General features: G+C 39.7%; 1 protein-coding gene across 1 annotated transcript in view; it reads left to right on the top strand.

The window, feature by feature from the left end:
* The window catches only part of dnaaf9 (dynein axonemal assembly factor 9), a 208,770-nt gene extending 194,396 nt beyond the window's left edge, over positions 1-14,374 (top strand). Inside the window, exons 35-37 of the mRNA XM_060840002.1 lie at positions 307-372; positions 5,426-5,519; positions 8,686-14,374. Of these exons, the coding sequence (XP_060695985.1) occupies positions 307-372; positions 5,426-5,519; positions 8,686-8,792 (267 nt within the window). The 3' untranslated portion in view covers positions 8,793-14,374. The remainder of the gene's footprint in view (positions 1-306; positions 373-5,425; positions 5,520-8,685) is intronic.
* The last annotated feature ends 3,791 nt before the right edge of the window (positions 14,375-18,165 follow it).

The raw sequence follows: 18,165 nt of genomic DNA, 5'->3' as shown, positions 1-18,165 counted from the left end.
ATCTATCTACTATCTATCTACAAAAAAAATGTCTCTATCTCCTGGAAAATGAGTTGCATTGATTCATGACCTCTGAAAGAAAAGCTTTCTCCACATCTCTTTTTTTAACACTGGAACACCCTTATTTTTGCACGGAGTCCCATCGTTCCAGTCTTGCCCGTAAGCAGAAACATCCTTACAGCATTTTTCAGCTGCCCCAGTTTTATGCCATTTTCCACCTATGCTATATTGGATAAATTTTTTTATTAAATCATTTTTTAACTGGAATGCTGTGAATATTTTACCATTGTCAATCTTGTTTTCTAGAAACTCCAGAAGAAACCTCTCAAGACACTTGACACCCTCACCAAACAAGAAATAAAAAATGTCCATGTAAGTACTCTATCAATTAATTTTACAACTTGTGTTTCATTGTACAGAAGTAAAATTAGAATGTAATGAAGCCAGAGCCAGTTGAATATGATATTGCTTTACTTGAAAGAAATAATTGAGGCAGCTAACTGGCAGACCATACTTGGATGATTTGTATGTGAGAAAGATGTTGAGTGAATATGACTTACTACTGAATTACTGAAATTTGTGATCTGTTGAATAATGACCAGTTGTAGAATACTGTGACTAGCTAAAACTTCCTTTTATCTTGTAGGATCTTCCAGTTCAAAAAGAGGCCATTTGGCCAGGCCTGTGTGGCTTTTTGATTTTTACTTATGAAACCTCCTTGACGATAATCATTGACAACAGTGCGACTGCAGCCTGCACTCTTGAGGTTTCCATTTCTCAGTCAGACTTTACTAATAGTCATCAGCATTAACATAAATCACAATTGGCTACCAGGACAGAAGTGCGTCAATCATCAGGCACCTTGACAACTTCCCAGACACCACAATACAAATGTCCAGATTTTAGCACTGAAGTTCAGTGTTAACATTCGTGATAATGCCTGTTTAAGTCATGGTAGATGGCCATTCCCTGCCAGAACAAATCTGCAGACAAAATGGCTGGGAGAGGAAAGAAATCAGTAGAAAACCAGGCACTCTTGATGCTGGACATCTAAAAGAAAAACAGATTGCTAGAGAAACTCAGCAGGTCTGGCAGTTCTGAAGAACGGTCACTGGATCCTCTGGCACGGAGTCTGTCCCCGTTGCTCAGAAGGGAAGGGTGGAGAAAGATAGAGCGATAGTTATTGGGGACTCAATAGTGAAGGGCACAGAGACTCACGATTGATATGTTGCCTCCCAGGGGCAAGGGTACATGATGTCTCTGATCGTGTTTTCCGGGTCCTTAAGGGGGAGGGGGAGCAGCCCCAGATCGTGGTCCACGTTGGAACCAACGACATAGGTAGGAAGAGGGATGAGGATGTTAGGCAGGCTTTCAGGGAGCTAGGTTGGAAGCTCAGAGCTAGAACGAACAGAGTTGTTGTCTCTGGTTTGTTACCCGTGCCACGTGATAGAGAGTCGAGGAATAGGGAGAGAGAACAGTTAAATGCGTGGCTACAGGGATGGTGCAGGAGGGAGGGATTCCAGTTTCTGGACAACTGGGGTTCTTTCTGGGGAAGGTGGGACCTCTATAAACAGGATGGTCTACACCTGAACTTGAGGGGCACCAGTATCCTTGGGGGGAGGTTTGCTAGTGCTCTTTGGGAGGGTTTAAACTAACTCTGCAGGGGCATGGGAACCTGGACTGTAGTTTTACGGTACAGGACCTTGAGTGTAGGGAGGTTAGGAACAAGGCATCGATCTCGAAGGAGGGTGCCTGTAAACAGGAAGGTGGCTTGAAGTGTGTATACTTCAATGCCAGAAGTATAAGAAATAAAGTAGGTGAACTTGCAGCATGGGTTGGTACCTGGGACTTCGATGTTGTGGCCATTACAGAGACGTGGGTAGAACAGGGACAGGAATGGCTGTTGCAGGTTCCAGGGTTTAAATGTTTTAGCAGGGTCAGAGATGGGGGTAAAAGAGGGGGAGGTGTGGCATTGCTTATCAAGGATAGTATTACAGCAGTGGAAAGGACGATGGAGGAAGACTTGCCATCTGAGGTAGTTTGAGCTGAGGTTAGAAATGGGAAAGGTGAGGTCACCCTGTTAGGAGTTTTCTACAGGCCTCCTAATAGTCCGAGAGAAGTAGAGGAAAGTATTGCGAGGATGATTCAGGAGAAGAGTGAAAGTAGCAGGGTGGTTGTTATGGGGGACTTTAACTTCGCAGATATTGACTGGGAAAGCTATAGCTCGAGTTCGTTAGATGGGTCGGTGTTTGTCCAATGTGTGCAGGAGGGTTTCCTGACACAATATGTAGACAGGCCAACAAGAGGTGAGGCTATACTGGATTTGGTTCTAGGTAATGAACCAGGCCAGGTGTTAGACTTGGAGGTAGGTGAGCACTTCGGGGGCAGTGACCACAACTCGGTGACTTTTACTCTAGTGATGGAGAGGGATAAGTGTGCACTGCAGGGCAAGAGTTATAGCTGGGGGCAGGGAAATTATGATGCGGTGAGGCATGACTTAGGATGCGTGGATTGGAAAAATAGGCTTCAAGGGAAGAACACAAATGATATGTGGAGATTGTTCAAGGAACAGCTATTGGGTGTCCTTGATAAGTATGTACCAGTCAGGCAGGGAGTAAAGGGTCTTGTGAGGGAGCCGTGGTTTAATAAGGAATTGGAATCCCTAGTGAAAGGGAAGAGGGTGGCATATGTAAAGATGAGGCGTGAAGTTTCAGTTGGGGCGATTGAGAGTTATAAGGTAGCCAGGAAGGATCTGAAGAGAGAGCTAAGAGCAGCGAGAAGGGGACATGAAAAGTCCTTAGTTGGTAGGATTAGGGAAAACCCAAAGGCTTTCTATAGGTATGTCAGGAATAAAAGGATGACTAGGGTAGGTATCGGCTGAAAATGTGTTGCTGGTTAAAGCACAGCAGGTTAGGCAGCATCCAAGGAATAGGAAATTCGACGTTTCAGGCATAAGCCCTTCATCAGGAATGACCTCATTCCTGATGAAGGGCTTATGCCCGAAACGTCGAATTTCCTATTCCTTGGATGCTGCCTAACCTGCTGTGCGTTAACCAGCAACACATTTTCAGCTGTGATCTCCAGCATCTGCAGACCTCATTTTTTACCCTTAGGGTAGGTATCGGTCCATTCAAGGATAGTAGTGGGAAGTTGTGCGTGGAGGCGGAGGAGATTGGAGAGACACTAAATCAATACTTTTCGTCAGTATTCACTCAGGAACAGGACACTGTTGCTGATGTGAATATTGAGTCACAAGTGATTAGAATGGATGACCTTGAGGTATGTAGGGAAGAGGTCTGGGGAATACTGGAAAGGATGAAAATAGATAAGTCCCCTGGGCCTGATGGCATTTATCCTAGGATCCTCTGGGAAGCTAGGGAGGAGATAGCGGAGCCATTGGCCTTGATTTTTATGTCGTCATTGTCTACGGGAATAGTGCCAGAAGACTGGAGGATAGCGAATGTGGTCCCCTTGTTCAAGAAGGGGAGTAGGGATAGCCCGAGTAACTATAGGCCAGTGAGTCTCACTTCTGTTGTGGGCAAAGTCTTGGAGAGAATTGTAAGGGATAGGATTTATGAACATCTGGATAGGAATAATGTGATCAAGGATAGTCAGCATGGTTTTGTGAAGGGCAAGTCGTGCCTCACAAACCTTATTGAGTTCTTTGAGAAGATGACCAAGGAAGTGGACGAGGGTAAAGCAGTAGATGTGGTGTATATGGATTTTAGCAAGGCGTTCGATAAGGTACCCCATGGTAGGCTAATGCAAAAACTATAGAGGTATGGCATTGAGAGTGCATTAGAGGTTTGGATTAGGAATTGGCTGGCTGGAAGGAGACAGAGGGTAGTAGTTGATGGTATAGGTTCATCTTGAAGTGCAGTTACTAGCGGTGTTCCACAAGGATCTGTTTTGGGACCATTGCTGTTTGTCATTTTTATAAATGACCTAGAGGAGGGGCTTGAAAGCTGGGTGAGCAAGTTTGCAGATGACACGAAAGTCGGTGGAGTTGTGGACAGCGAAGAAGGATGTGGCAGGTTACAGCGGGATATAGATAAGTTGCAGAGCTGGGCAGAAAGGTGGCAAATGGAGTTCAATGTAGCTAAGTGTGAAGTCATTCACTTTGGTAGGATTAACAAGAAGATGGATTACTGGGCTAATGGTAGGCTACTTGGTAGTGTGGATGAGCAGAGGGATCTTGGTGTCCATGTACACAGATCTCTGAAAGTTGCCACCCAGATAAATACTGCTGTGAAGAAGGCATATGGTGTACTGGGCTTTATTGGTAGAGGAATTGAGTTCCGGAGTCCTGAGGTCATGTTGCAGTTGTATAAGACTCTGGTGCGGCCTCATCTGGAGTATTGTGTGCAGTTTTGGTCGCCATACTATAGGAAGGACGTGGAGACATTGGAACAAGTGCAGTGGAGGTTTACCAGGATGTTGCCTGGCATGGTAGGAAGATCGTATAAGGAAAGGCTGAGGCACTTGGGGCTGTTCTCATTGGAGAAAAGAAGGTTTAGGGGAGATTTGATAGAGGTGTACAAGATGATTAGGGGTTTAGATAGGGTTGACAGTGAGAACCTTTTTCCGCTAATGGAGTCAGCTGTTACTAGGGGACACAGCTTTAAATTAAGGGGTGGTAGGTCTAGGACAGATGTTAGGGGTAGATTCTTTACTCAGTGGGTTGTGAGTTCATGGAATGTCCTGCCAGTAGCACTGGTGGACTCTCCCTCTTTATGGTCATTTAAGCGGGCATTGGATAAGCATATGGAGGTTATTGGGCTAGTGTAGGTTAGGTAGGCTTTGGTCAGCGCAACATCGAGGGCCAAAGGGCCTGTACTGCGCTGTATTTTTCTATGTTCTATATTTTCTATGTTCTATGATCCAAAATGTTGACTCTCATTTTTCTCTGCGTCTGCGGAGTGAAACCAATGTTGGGGTGGGATTTGGGCCCATACCTCTATCGAGGAGTCAGAATTTTCCAGGCTTAAGCAAGGAATCACACTCCTTAAGCTTGGCCCTCAGACCATTTGGTTATCCTGACAATTTCATTATGTTACACCCCAGTATTGAACTGGGGAGCTTTGTGTGTGAGGCAAAAGTGGCCACCACTTCAGTAGTGAAACTGTGTGTCACAAAGTCCAATTTAGTCCACTCCCATTTTTCCTCCCTTTCTTTTGGAGTCTAATTGCACAGGACTTCTGCTACTATGATTACTATTTTCCTAAGTGACCAAATCTTTTCCACAGACTTGGAAAATGTATTCCCCATGTGGCTGTCTGTAATGTTTCAATTTCAACAAATCTTTCACCATCTCTATGAAGAGTTGAGTGCGTGTAGATTGAAAATCACAATATTTAACGTCTGCGATATTAAACGTATTTTGTGAAGGATCCTTTCTTTTCATTCTTGGTCTTTAACCCTACAGATCAAACGACATTTGGAGTTACCTCCACCTGGATGGTTTTACAATGGAAATCAGTTTGTTAACTTCTTTGGTGAAAAGAGTGACTATCACCCTTGTATCCTTTCAAGTTTGTGCTTTAAAATTAGTAATTGTCTTGGGGTTGATATAGCGGAATGCTTGCTTAAGCCATTTTAGAGGATAGTTAAGAAGGTAGTCTGGCTGTGGAATTGCAAGTAGGCCAGATGAGGCAAGGACACCAGATTTCCTTCCCTAAAGGAATAGTAGTGAGCCAGATTTTTTTTAATGACAATCAAACTGGTTTCAAGGTGGTCATGAGATGTTTAATTCCAAATTTTTATTGAATTCAAATTCTGCCACTTGCTGCAGTGGGGCTTGAAGGTAGGAGAGCGAGGATGGTGGTGGACTGTTGCTTTTTGAACTGAAGTCCTGTGACGAGTGGTGTGCCATAAGGTTTGATGCTAGGTCCGTTGCTTTTTGTCATTTATACAAATGACTTGGATGTGAATATATGAGATCTGGTTAGTAAGTTCGCAGATGATACCAAAATTGGTGGTGTATTGGACAATGAAGATGGTTATCTCTGAATACAATAGAACTTTGATCAGGTGAGCCAAGGAGTGGCAGGTGAAGTTTAATTTAGGTAAATGTGAGGTGCTGTATTTTAGAAGGGCAAATCAGGGCAGGAATTATACACTTAATAATAGGATCCTGGGAGTGTTGCTGAACAAAGAGACCATGGAGTACAGGTTCATAGTTCCTTGAAGGTGGAATCTCAGGTTGACAGGATAATGAAGAAAGCATTTGGTACACTTGCCTCTATTAGTCAGTGCATTGAGTATAGGAGTTGGGATGTCATGCTGCGGCTTTACACGACATTGGTTCAGCTACTTTTGGAATACTGTGTTCAATTCTGATCTCCCTGCTACAGGAAAGATGTTGTGAAACTTGAAAGAGTGCAGTGAAGGTTCGCAAAGATGTGACTGTGATTGAAGGGCTTGAGCTATAGGGAGAGGCTGAATTGGCTGGGGCTATTTTCCTTGGTGTGTTGGAGGCTGAGGGGTGACATTATAGAGGTTTACAAAATCATGAGGGGTATGAACAGAGTGAATAATCAAGATCTTTTTCCCAAGGTAATGAAGTCCAAATCTAGAGGGCATAGGTTTAGGGTGAGAGGGGAAAGATTTAAAAGGGAACGAAGGGGCTACCTTTTCACACAGAGGGTGTTGCACGTATGGAATGAACTGCCAGAAGAACTGGTGGAGGCTGGTATAATTTTATCATTTTAAAAGGTACCTGAAAGGGTATGTGAATAGGGAGAGTTTAGAGAGATATGGGCCAAATGGGATGAGAATAATTTAAGCTATTTGGTTGGCATGGACGAATTGGACCAAAGGATCTGTTTCCATGGAACAATTCCATAACTTATAACTTGAACTAGAACCTCAGAGCACTACCTGAGTTTCTGGATTAAAAGTCCAGCCATAATATGATTAGGCTTTATTTCCCCTCAAACTGGGACACAACACCATTGAAGGGATGAAGGATATGAGCATATTTACTGAAACTGGACTGTAGCAATTCAAGAAAGCAGTTCACTGACTTCTCAAGTGCAACTAGATGGGAAATAAATGCTGGCCTATCTGGCATTGTCTATATCCTTTTAAAAGTATCGTTTTGGTTTGACTTTACAAAATGGGGACTTTTAACTTTTTTGTAAATAATTAATCATTTAAAATTTATTTGGGAACTTTCTGATTTAGGATCTCTAAGATTATTTCAACTCCGTTTTTAGTGTATTTGGAGCCATTGAGCACAAAGGAGATAGGTAAATGGGATTTAATGAGAATTATGACATGGGCAGCAGAATTTTAAATGACCCAGGTTTGAAAGGTAACTGGAGGACAGCTGGTCAGCAGTATGCTTGACTAGTCAAGTTCAGGGGTGATACAGACATGGATATGGGTTTCATTATCAAGGTGGATTCAGTTCATGTCACAGAGGCAGAAGTAGGTGGCTTAGTGACTAAAGTGATAGAAACTCCTTTCGGAATCATAAACAACCAATAATAAAAGTGGCTTCCTGTGGACCCCAAATGGAAAAATAACTGAACTGGCAGTGAGAAGCTGTGTTCTGAGAATATGCACTCATTCTATTTTTTTTTTGTTTCCTTCATATTAGCTGTCTAATAGAACAGAAGTATATACAGAATATAACTGTTGCTTATTGCTTGTCAGTAAAATTAATTGTTGAATAAATGGGTAGTGGAATACATTACTATTTGTCAATCTTTTCAGGAAAGTGACATTTAACTAATAGATAAACTTGTACTAAAATAGGGTATACGATTCTCTTGTCTTGCTGAATTCACTTCATTGTTTTTAAGTTAGTTAATGGCAACTGTTGAAATTAAAGTTTTTTTAGTAAGCCTATTTTTGGCTTACAAAGGCGCCAGTGATGGCTCAGCTGGTAGCATAGTTTCCCGTTTCTAGATTCAGGTCCTGCACAAGAGTGTAAAGAGCATAAGTCAAGGCTGACCTTCTGTTGTAGTAGTGCATGAGCACTGCACTAGAGAAGTTGTCATATTGCCAGCAACATTTAACCACCTTGGTTGGGTGTTTTGACAAAAGAGTCTTGCAGTACAATTTTGAAGCAAAATATGGAAGTTATCCACAGTGTCCTGGCCAGTGATTATCGTTGCAAAACAAATGAAATGTTTATTATCTTATTGCTGTTCGTGGGAGCATGTTGAGTATACATTGCTGCATTTTCTACATTATAACAATGACTATGCTTCAAGAAATACTTTATAGTCAGGTATATGTGAAATATCTGGTATATGTCAAAATATTAAATGCATGTCATTCTCTCTCTCCCCCTGTGCTAGTTTGTCTCCCACTGCCAGCCCAGCTTGCTCGCTCACTCCTTCCACACATGCCCACCTTGCTTGTTCCATGTAAACGTGCCTCACTCGCTTGCTCCATGTGTTTGCTTCTCAGTCTCTCCCCTGCACACACATTTGCTCGCCCCCTCCCTCCTTGCATGTGCACATCTCTTTCCACCCTCCCCTTGCACATCACCCATGCGCCTCTAGCTCGCTCTGTGTGTCTTTATTGTACTAGCAGGTGCAAATGATGAATTGCGATTAAACTTTTCATAGATGGAAATAATTGAAATCCATGGACAAACAGTTTTAATTGCAATGCCAATTGTAGGAAGATCATATGACAAATGATTGACTTTTCTTAAATCTCTAAAATCAGTAATGGACACGTTCATAGAAGAATATCTATCAGAAGTCAACAAAGAGATTGAGAAATACAACCGTGAAATTGAGAAACAAGAGTGTGTAGATCTGTTTGAGCCATAATTCTGATGACCACCTAATTCCCATGATCTGACATGCTTTTGAATTAGATTGGGACAACAGATTACAGATAATGAACAAATGCCTGAAATGGATTAGAATTGGTAACAATGCAAAACTTGCAAAATAAAATCAAGTACCAAACATGTAAGAATTTACTAATAGTTAACTAATATTCAATTCAGATGGAATTGTAGTCATTTTTCACTGTTGACTTAGTTATTCCTAATCATGGGCGTTGGAACAATAGTTACACAAAATATTTTATTTTGTTTATTGAGTCTACTTCAATGCAATTCCCAGCTCGTGTTTATTAACTGGGCAATTTGTAACATGGAAAATCTCCAAGCTTGACACTTTATAAATCTTCTAAGATCCTGAAGTAGTTGCGTCCTGTTCCAGATGTATTGGAAGTAAGTGTATTTGCTATTTGTGAAAGGACGCATATATGTGACTTGTTGAAATGTTAAGCAAATATACCTGCACAAGTTCACTACAGAGGATAACCTTGTCAGAATGAAAGCAAAATTCTGCTGGAAATTCGAAATCTACACTGCTGGAGAAACTGAGCAAGTCTGGCAACATCTATGGAGAGAGAAACAGTGTTTAATATTTCAAGTTTGGTATGCCTCTTCTTGAGTTCTGAAGAAGTCATATCAGGCTTTTTATCTCTGCCAATAGCTGTTGACAAACTAGCTGAGTTCCTCCAGCACTTTGTGTTTGTTAAATTGTGATAGAACTTGTTACAAATCAACATGCAAGAAAAATTTTAGTTTTATATGCAGCTCATTCCACCAAACCAGTGACAGTCTAGATTTGTCATTTTCTTTTGTGCAGCAGGATTCAATCTGCATGTAAGCCCTGAAGTTTATATATTTTTACTTGTTTCACAATTAGCATAATGATTTGCTGCTTCATTTAGTTATGCTATCGAATTCGTCTATGCAATCTTGTTTAAACGCCCTTTACTATAAATTTGTTCTGTACAAGCATTAGCAAAGTTATGTGGGTGCACAGTTGTGGTGTCTGACTGGATGAATGTGTAACAATTGCTATGTGTAGATTAATTTCTAGTGCTAAATGTAAATCCTACACCACAAATAACATGTTTGTACATTAACATCTTTACCCATAAAAAAGGTATATTGACGTAGACTGTTAAGTTTGTGTGAATTTGAAAAGTTGTTCACACCAAGATATAGTATTTATGTATGCTTGTGCTTCCTTTAATTTCTCCTACCTCTCCCACCCCATCACCATGTTCAGTCCATCATCAGCTTGTGGGTGAGTATTATTTGATTTTTTGCAGGGAATGATTGCCAGATTTTCCGTGCTGGATAGGACCCCACTTATTCTTTTGAATATGCAGCCTTTTACTTTGTTCATTATTCCAAACTGAGATTTCTGCAATTAGAAAAATAGGAGCTATCTGTAATTTTCTTATGGTATCTTTTCAATAAGTGATTTTCTTTATTTATGTAATGCTAGGTTAACCTGCAAAGCAGTAGAAGTAACGCTTTTGAATCTTCTGTATACAGAAAAAGAAATCTGTATTAGAAACTTTGGAGCAAATGTGTTACTGAACATTTGGATTGGTGGAATAACAATATTTGACAAGGAAACTGAAGCATTTCTGATTTCTTTATGCAAACAAATGTTAGTGATAGTATAGAGAATCAAATTTATAGCCTCTGTAGTGGAATACTGTGTTCAAGTAAATTTGTTTACTGGTTCCAAATTTTCACTACTTATGGAACATTATGAAGAACAACTTTATTTTGCTGCACTTTGAACTTTAAGGCCTACCTAAGTGAGTTTGACAGTTTGTGTATCGCCTTGGTTCCTACAGTTTGGGCATTCCTAAAAATAAGACCAGGGTCTTTACTAAACAAACTTTCTAGCACCGGTGTGCAAAACATCTGATAATACACTTGAGTACTAAAGCTACTCAGCAGGTAAATAATGTTAACCAGATTGTTAAGTGTACTTTTTCCTACAACAATGGTTTTATTCATCAAGGACTTGGCTCCACTGTTCTGTTCTACATTTTGATTATAACTATACAAGAAGACAGACCTTTGGTTTTGTATCCCAAATCAAACAGCTGTCTTTTATTATGAGAAAGTAATATGATAAATATAAATGGTTTTCTTTAAGAAAGCAATGCCAGCTCTGTGAAGTAGAAAACACACTGCTGAGATATTACTCAGCGTATTTAATTAAATGTACTTCCATTTTAAGATAATGCAGGGCCTAAAATTTGTAAAGATGGAAACTCATCTGTTTGGATACCAAGTTTTCTTTTGTTCTGTAAAATTAGCCACACAAGGAATAAGTAACTTTATACTCAGTTTGGATTTATGAAAGGAAAGGTAGAGTTTTCCAGAATTCAGTGTACAACTGCTTTTGCATGTTGTTCTTCGATTCTTCTACCACTTAGCTATGCATGTAACTCGCCTTTATGCATGAAAAATGATGTATGGTACAGAAGGGTAAATTAACCAGTAGATGCATACAAGGGGAACGGCTGTTGGTAAGTTGCCATGCTGCCATTTACTTTTACATACCAGTGGTGTGTATGGAAAATGCTCAGACTGGGCCACCAGTCATCAAATACCATTGATTTTCTTCCAGTGTGAAGACTTTTAAGCATCACTTTATCACATTGATGAAAAAACAGGGGATTGATATAACCAAACTAATATGCTCCTTAAATATCTTGTTAACCCAAGAATATGCAATTTGAGTATTTTATAAATGTCAAAGTTGTGATTTGAGGTGTGCAACGAGTAACTTGATTCCAAAGTTCATAACCTTAAATTTGTAATTGACTTGCTTTATTCTAGAACATGATTTTCATATACTAGATCAAAATTGCTAGAAAATTTTCCTTCATGTCTTAAGTTGCAGTGTGACACAGTTCACTCAGTAGTGGTCAAACTCTAATGTGGGTGAAAATTTCATTTCAGTAACAAAATTTGTATTCCACTTATGTGATCAGTATTAAATTTTGGCTGATGAGATGGTTGCATTACTGATCGCCAATACTTGCAGTCAACACCTCAGGTACTTTTCATGTTTTGCTGTAGTCATGGTTTGGTGATTAGGAAAACATTTACCTATATCACTAGATATAGATGGAGCAGTGTAATTGAATTTAAATGGAAAATTAAGTTGAAGGGACACTTTTTGACAACTTTATAAATCTAATGAGTAAATGGCAGTTAGACACGTTTAGCTGACAAAGCAAATAATATCTGTAATAGAAAAGTAGAAAACTATAGAAACGCTTTGGAGCCTTCCCCTCAAAGTAGTTTTTAAGCAGCTATGCTGTGTGATAACTTGGTAGGTCTGAGTGTTTGTTTACCAGTATAACCTCACAATTAATGTTAAGACGCTAGGACGGCAAATAAATAGTGTTTGTGTGTCCCGACATAGATTTGTGATGGACGACATGAACTGTTTTACAATAAGTTGTTTATATCTGAGATAGAAACAACAGTGCGTAAACATTTTATCAGCTTTGTAATGTTTTATAACTGAAGCTGTATTTAAACTCAATAGTGAGCTGGTCTACAGCTGGCTGCTGATCCTTTATTTGGGGGATAACGTTAAATTCAGTTGTTATACTGCACTGTAATAAAGTCTCTTTCAAAGATACCATGCTGGAAAGAGAAACTAAACTTGTGCCCTGCAATCATAGAAGCATGTGGCTACTTTATATTCATCTACAAAGAAAATTGTCCTGTCGTATTACAGGGTTTTGCAAATGTCGTCCATCATAATCTGTGATTAAGTTAAGCTAATTTAATATTACTAAGATGAAGTTCGTTTTGGCTACATTAAAATGTTAGTTTAACATCAGTAACTTCTGTGATTATAGAGCCAGGAATATGCTGAATATAGATGTGGCCAGCCATTGTATTTGTATTGCACATCGAAAATAATCGATTCACTGTGAAATTGATCTAGTGTGGCATCTAGATGGCCTTAGTCCTTTCGCCAGTTAATCCTCTGCCATTGGATCCTCAAAACTTCTGTCAGTCTTATTGATGTTAGTTTGGGCTGTACTGATTTTGGCAGGTATTTTGCTGCTTTATTATCCTGGATTAAATGAAAATAAAATGTTAGAGAATATTATACAGTCATAATTTCACACACTGCTAGAAGTACAAGTTATTTAATTGTAAGCTATACAACTGGTGACTCATTAATTCACTAGTTACAAAGGAATCTGGAATATAACTTCTGGCTTTTGGGAAAAGCACCAAGTTGTGTATGTTTCATCAGATCACATAGCAGTATATGGTACAGTTACATTTGCAAGTTCAACTCAGAATAAGCAAAACCCCTATTTTGAATTTATTTGTATGATTGCCTTCATGCCAAAATGTCAGCAGGTGCTTGGTACAAATCATAGTGATGGCTTATTTAAAATCCCATTTAGGTTTATTTAAGAACTTGAAGGACTTTGTTTTCTTGATGTTTTAGGGAAAATTAATAGAAAATAAATTGTGTTGATTTAGATTCTTTGAATACAATGGTTTTACAAAGCACAATAATAATTAAAATCTTTGGCCTACACATCTTTTGGGTAACAATTCTATGGTGGTTTATAAGTGATTATTTGGTGTTTCTGCCATTTAACTGGATCAGGACCTAAAAGTTTAAAAGTAACTGTATTGAAGTGATTCTTCAGGTAAATGGTAAGGCAGTCACATTAAGATGCTTTGGGTTTCTAAAGGCCTTCTGTTAATGTTGATCATTTGAGCCCTGTTAAGAATGGTGTTGGTGAAAGGGGTTTGGTATCAAACTAACAGGAGTATTGCAAAAATGAAATCTGAATGCTAGGCAGTTGTTTTGATGTTAAACTATTAGCCGGCCTTTACAAAGTATGCTTGCATCATTATTGTTGGGAGAGTGTGTTTTGTGCTGGTCGCTGAAGTTATGGATCGTACATTCTTTGAAAAGGAACACAGCAGCTTGAATTAGCTTACATTCCCTGGTCTACTTGACTCAAGGGTTAATTTAAGTTCTAGTTTGTGTTCCCATTTGGAATTCTAATAGTATTTGCACATAGAGTTCAGTTAACAAATTGGTATTTGAAAAAGGGAACAATTTTATTTGTTTGATAACAATGACTTTACTGTGATTTGCTACAATGTACGATGTAATTTTAAACATCAGGTCATTAGCAAAATAATTTACCTCATAAATTGAAGCTATAACATAAATTTTTAGACAATTACTTGCTGAATTTTTTCAAGCAAAATTCTTCAGATTAATGAAGAGTGAATTCAGGAATTTATTTGTTTGGCTTGAAAGCGTGCCAAATTTGTCGTTTTGATACTAACTTTAACCACTTTAGCTTGTGTTTTGGAAGGGGGAGAATATCTATAAATTAAAACGTTTGAATTGTATTTGCACAAAACTACTGTAACTTCAGTTAAACTGGTTTTGCGAGTGACTGAAGCTTTTTTGCATATCTTGTATTTATTACACTGCAAATGATATAATTAATCCAACAAAGTGTATAGAATAATTATTAGTTTTACTGTTTATTTTTGTATTTGTTGGCACATTTTTACCTGTAGTTGTGATGTTTTGCAATTTTTACATAAGTAATTTTCAGCAATTGCGTTTAAACTTCAATAAAGTTTATATGTTTCACCAATGAAAGTGGCTGTCTTTAATTCAACATCATTAGTTCTGGATTCTGAAATAAAATATCCCTTCCTTTTAAATTGCAAGGAAGATTTTGAACCTTATAGCAAAAGACATTGGTTGATTGATCATTGCTGTCCACAAGTGTTTTTATGTCCTATTTAATCTTACCACATTGGTATATACTTTTTCTACAGCATCAAGATTGCAAACTTTCAGTTGAAAAGAAGAAACTTAAATAAAACAAGGAAGGTGGCATTTGAATTTGAAAACAAGGGCCTGGTCAATTCACTGTAATGTGATTGGTAAGAATAGTTTTAAAGGGACAGGACATGAGAATGTGTGCAATTTATGATTAAAGATCACTGCTGATATAAATAGTAAATATTAACGCAACATATGTTGTGTTTGTTGTGTATGACAGGAAAACATACAATGGGCAACCTTTGTTCTATCTACTTCATCCATTTATCCTCCTGTCTTTTCCTCCCTCATAGGTTTATCTGGTTTCCCTTTAATTCATCTATGCTGAAAGGCACTTTGTAATTTCTGTATTATCATCACACTGAGTAAAAACATTTGGATTCAATAGTGATTCAATTAAATTTATAACCTCTGGTTTTGGACTGTTATTTCTGCTATTCTCCTATTTTAGGAACATTGGACTTAGAAGTGGAGGTAAGATTAGAGTGGTCTTGTGGGTTCCCTCATTCCTGATGAAGGGCCCCTGCCCAAAATGTTGATTTTCCTACTCCTCAGATGCTGCCTGACCTTCTATGCTTTTCCAGCACCACTCTAATCTTTGACTCTGATGTCCAGCATCTGCAGTCCTCACTTTCACCTAGAAGTGGAGTTAGTTATTTGGCCTTTCAAGCAGCCTCGGCCATTCAGTATGACCTGATTGCGGTTTCAGCTCCACGTTCTTGTCTGCAACCAAGAACTTCAGATCTCTTAAATCAAAAGCTATTCAGTGCTGTCAATGATCCAGCCTCCACTTTAAAGGGAAGAGAATTCCAAGCACTGGTCATCCTCTGAGAAATAAATTCTCTTAAAAAGGAAACATTCCTTAACTGTGTGCCCTAGTTATATTTTCGGCCACAATAGGAAGCATTTCCTCTGTATCAATCCTGTCAGATCCTCTCAGGATTTTATAGTGCCCTAAATATTAATGGATAAATGCCCAAATTATTTAACCTTTCTGTACTTTGTCTATTCTATCAAAATCTTTCATCTTCTTGAAGATCTCTTTGGTAATCTCATCAGCCTTCTTTTTCCATTATCTCAAAAAAAAACAGCCTGTTTGCCTTTACCTACATGGTACATTCTGGTAACACCTTGTGCATCTTTTATTCACCACTTTCACAATGTGATAGAAGGGATGAGGAAATGCAATATGGACTCAATGGCACAATTCAGAAGTGATTCTGGTTACAGAGGGATCTGAGGGTGTATGTACATTGACCTTTGAACATATTTTGGCTAACCATACAATCAATATGAGATTTGGGCTTCATAAATAGAAGCTCTAATAGAAGTTCATCTCCACCTATATAAAGCTGGTTAGGCTTTGAGTACTGTTCTCAGTTCTTGTCACCTCCTTAGATCAAGGGAAGTTTAGGAAGATTTGGTAGAAGTCTAATAAGATGTGATAGGATTAGATATGGGGGGAAAAATACTTGTTAGCTGATGGTACAATGATAAGAGGACACCTGATTTAAGGTTCAAGATGCAGATAAGAACCCCCAACCAGAGTACATTCTGAGACTTTGCCACACATACACACACACACGCACCCCACCCCCTTGTTTCTTCCACTTAATCTCCAACATGGAGGAGTAATTATTCATCAGCTGAATAAGGTGAAGTTGGACAATAATCAGCAAGAGTTTCCCCTGCTGTGGTGTGACTTGATGTCATATGACTTATTGAGTATAGGAGTTAGGAAGTTATGTTACAGTCATATAAGTCACTGGTGAGGCTGCACTTGAAGTATGGTTGTGGTTCTGTTCATCGAGCTGGGAATTTGTGTTGCAGACGTTTTGTCCCCTGTCTATGTGACATCCTCAGTGCTTGGGAGCCTCCTGTGAAGCACTTCTGTGATGTTTACTCCGGCATTTATAGTGATTTGTATCTGCCACTTCCGGTTGTCAGTTCCAGCTGTCTGCTGCAGTGGCCGGTATATTGGTCCAGGTTGATGTGCTTGTTGATTGAATCATTCGGAGGGTCAGGGTGGACTTGTTGGGCCGGAGGGCCTGTTTCCACGCTGTACGGAATCTGATCATTTTGGCACCACATTGTAGAAAGGATGTGAATGTGCAGGAGAGAGTTCAGGTCTTGCTTACCAGAATGGTTTCAGGAATGAAAAACTTCAGCTGTGAGGAAAGATTTTTTAAAATAATAGCCATGTCATCCTAGGAGTGGAGCAATCTAAGAGGATAACAAAGAAACAAAGCTTTGCAAATGGTGGAAATCCAAAACAATTAAAAACATTAAACTGTTTTCATGCTGTACATCTGAGTCTATGCTGCAGAAACTCAGCAGGTCTGGCAGCATCTGTGGAGAGAAAACAATATAGCTGTTAGAAACCTCAGACCAGTCACATGTAGACTATTGTGTGCAGTTCTGGTCACCGCATTAGAGGGAGAATGTGGAGGCTTTGAAGAGGGGACGAAAGAGGTGTACTAGGAAGTTGCCTGGATTTGAGACTTAGGAGTGACTTGATAGGAGTATATAAAATTATGAAAGATGTGGATAGTTGGAGACTTTGCAAGGGTAGAAATGTCAATTACTAGGGGACATTGCTTTAAAGCAAAAGGGGGTAAGTTTGAAGGAGATGAGTGAAGGTGGTAAGTGCCTGGAATGTGCTGCCAGGGGAGGTGGTAGAGGTGGTCATGGTAGCAACATTTCAGAGGCATTTAGGCACATGAACAGGCAGGAAATAGAGATTTGGACCATGTACAGGCATATGGGATAAGTTTATAATAGCCTTATGGTCAACAGAGATATGGTGGGACAAAGGGCCGATTCCTGTGCTGCATTGTTCTATGTTTTGTGTTCACCAGGAAGGGATCTGGGGCCTTGGATACTAAAAGGGAGGAAGTAAACAGGAAGGGGTTACACCTTCTGTGGTTGCTGTTGGTGGGTGGGGAGGGGGTGGGGTGGAGTTGTTGGAAGTGGACGAGGGGTGGACCAGGGTATCCGGGGGGGGGGGGAGCAGTCTCTGCAGAAGGCTGACAAAGGAGGGAAGGGGAATGTGTATCTGGTGGTGGCATCTTACTGGAGGTGCTGGAAATGGCAGCTAATGATCCTCTGGATGCGGATGCTGGTGGGATGGTAGGTAAGGACAAGGGGGACCCTTTCACTGTTGCAGGAGGGAAGAGAGGAGGTGAGGGCTGAAGTGCGGGGGATGGGTTAGACTCAGCTGAGGGCCCTGTTAACAATGGTGCTAGGGAATTCTCTCTAGGAAGAAGGAGAAGGTCCCTTGTCGAAGTTGGCATCATCAGAACAGATGCGACAGAAATGGAGAAACTGACAGAATGGAATAGAGTTTTTACAGGAAGCAAGGTGTGAGGATTTATAGTCAAGGTAGCTGTGGAATGGTAGTGAATATTGTTGGACAGTCTACTGTCCAAATGACAATGGCAATAGAAATGTGGAAAATAGGAAATAAGGAGTCAGAGACAGGCCAGGTGAGGGTGAGTACAGGGTGGAA

Source organism: Hemiscyllium ocellatum, chromosome 1 (assembly GCF_020745735.1).
Source record: "Hemiscyllium ocellatum isolate sHemOce1 chromosome 1, sHemOce1.pat.X.cur, whole genome shotgun sequence".
Lineage (NCBI taxonomy): Eukaryota > Metazoa > Chordata > Chondrichthyes > Orectolobiformes > Hemiscylliidae > Hemiscyllium > Hemiscyllium ocellatum.
This window is presented reverse-complemented; position numbering and strand designations above follow the sequence as displayed.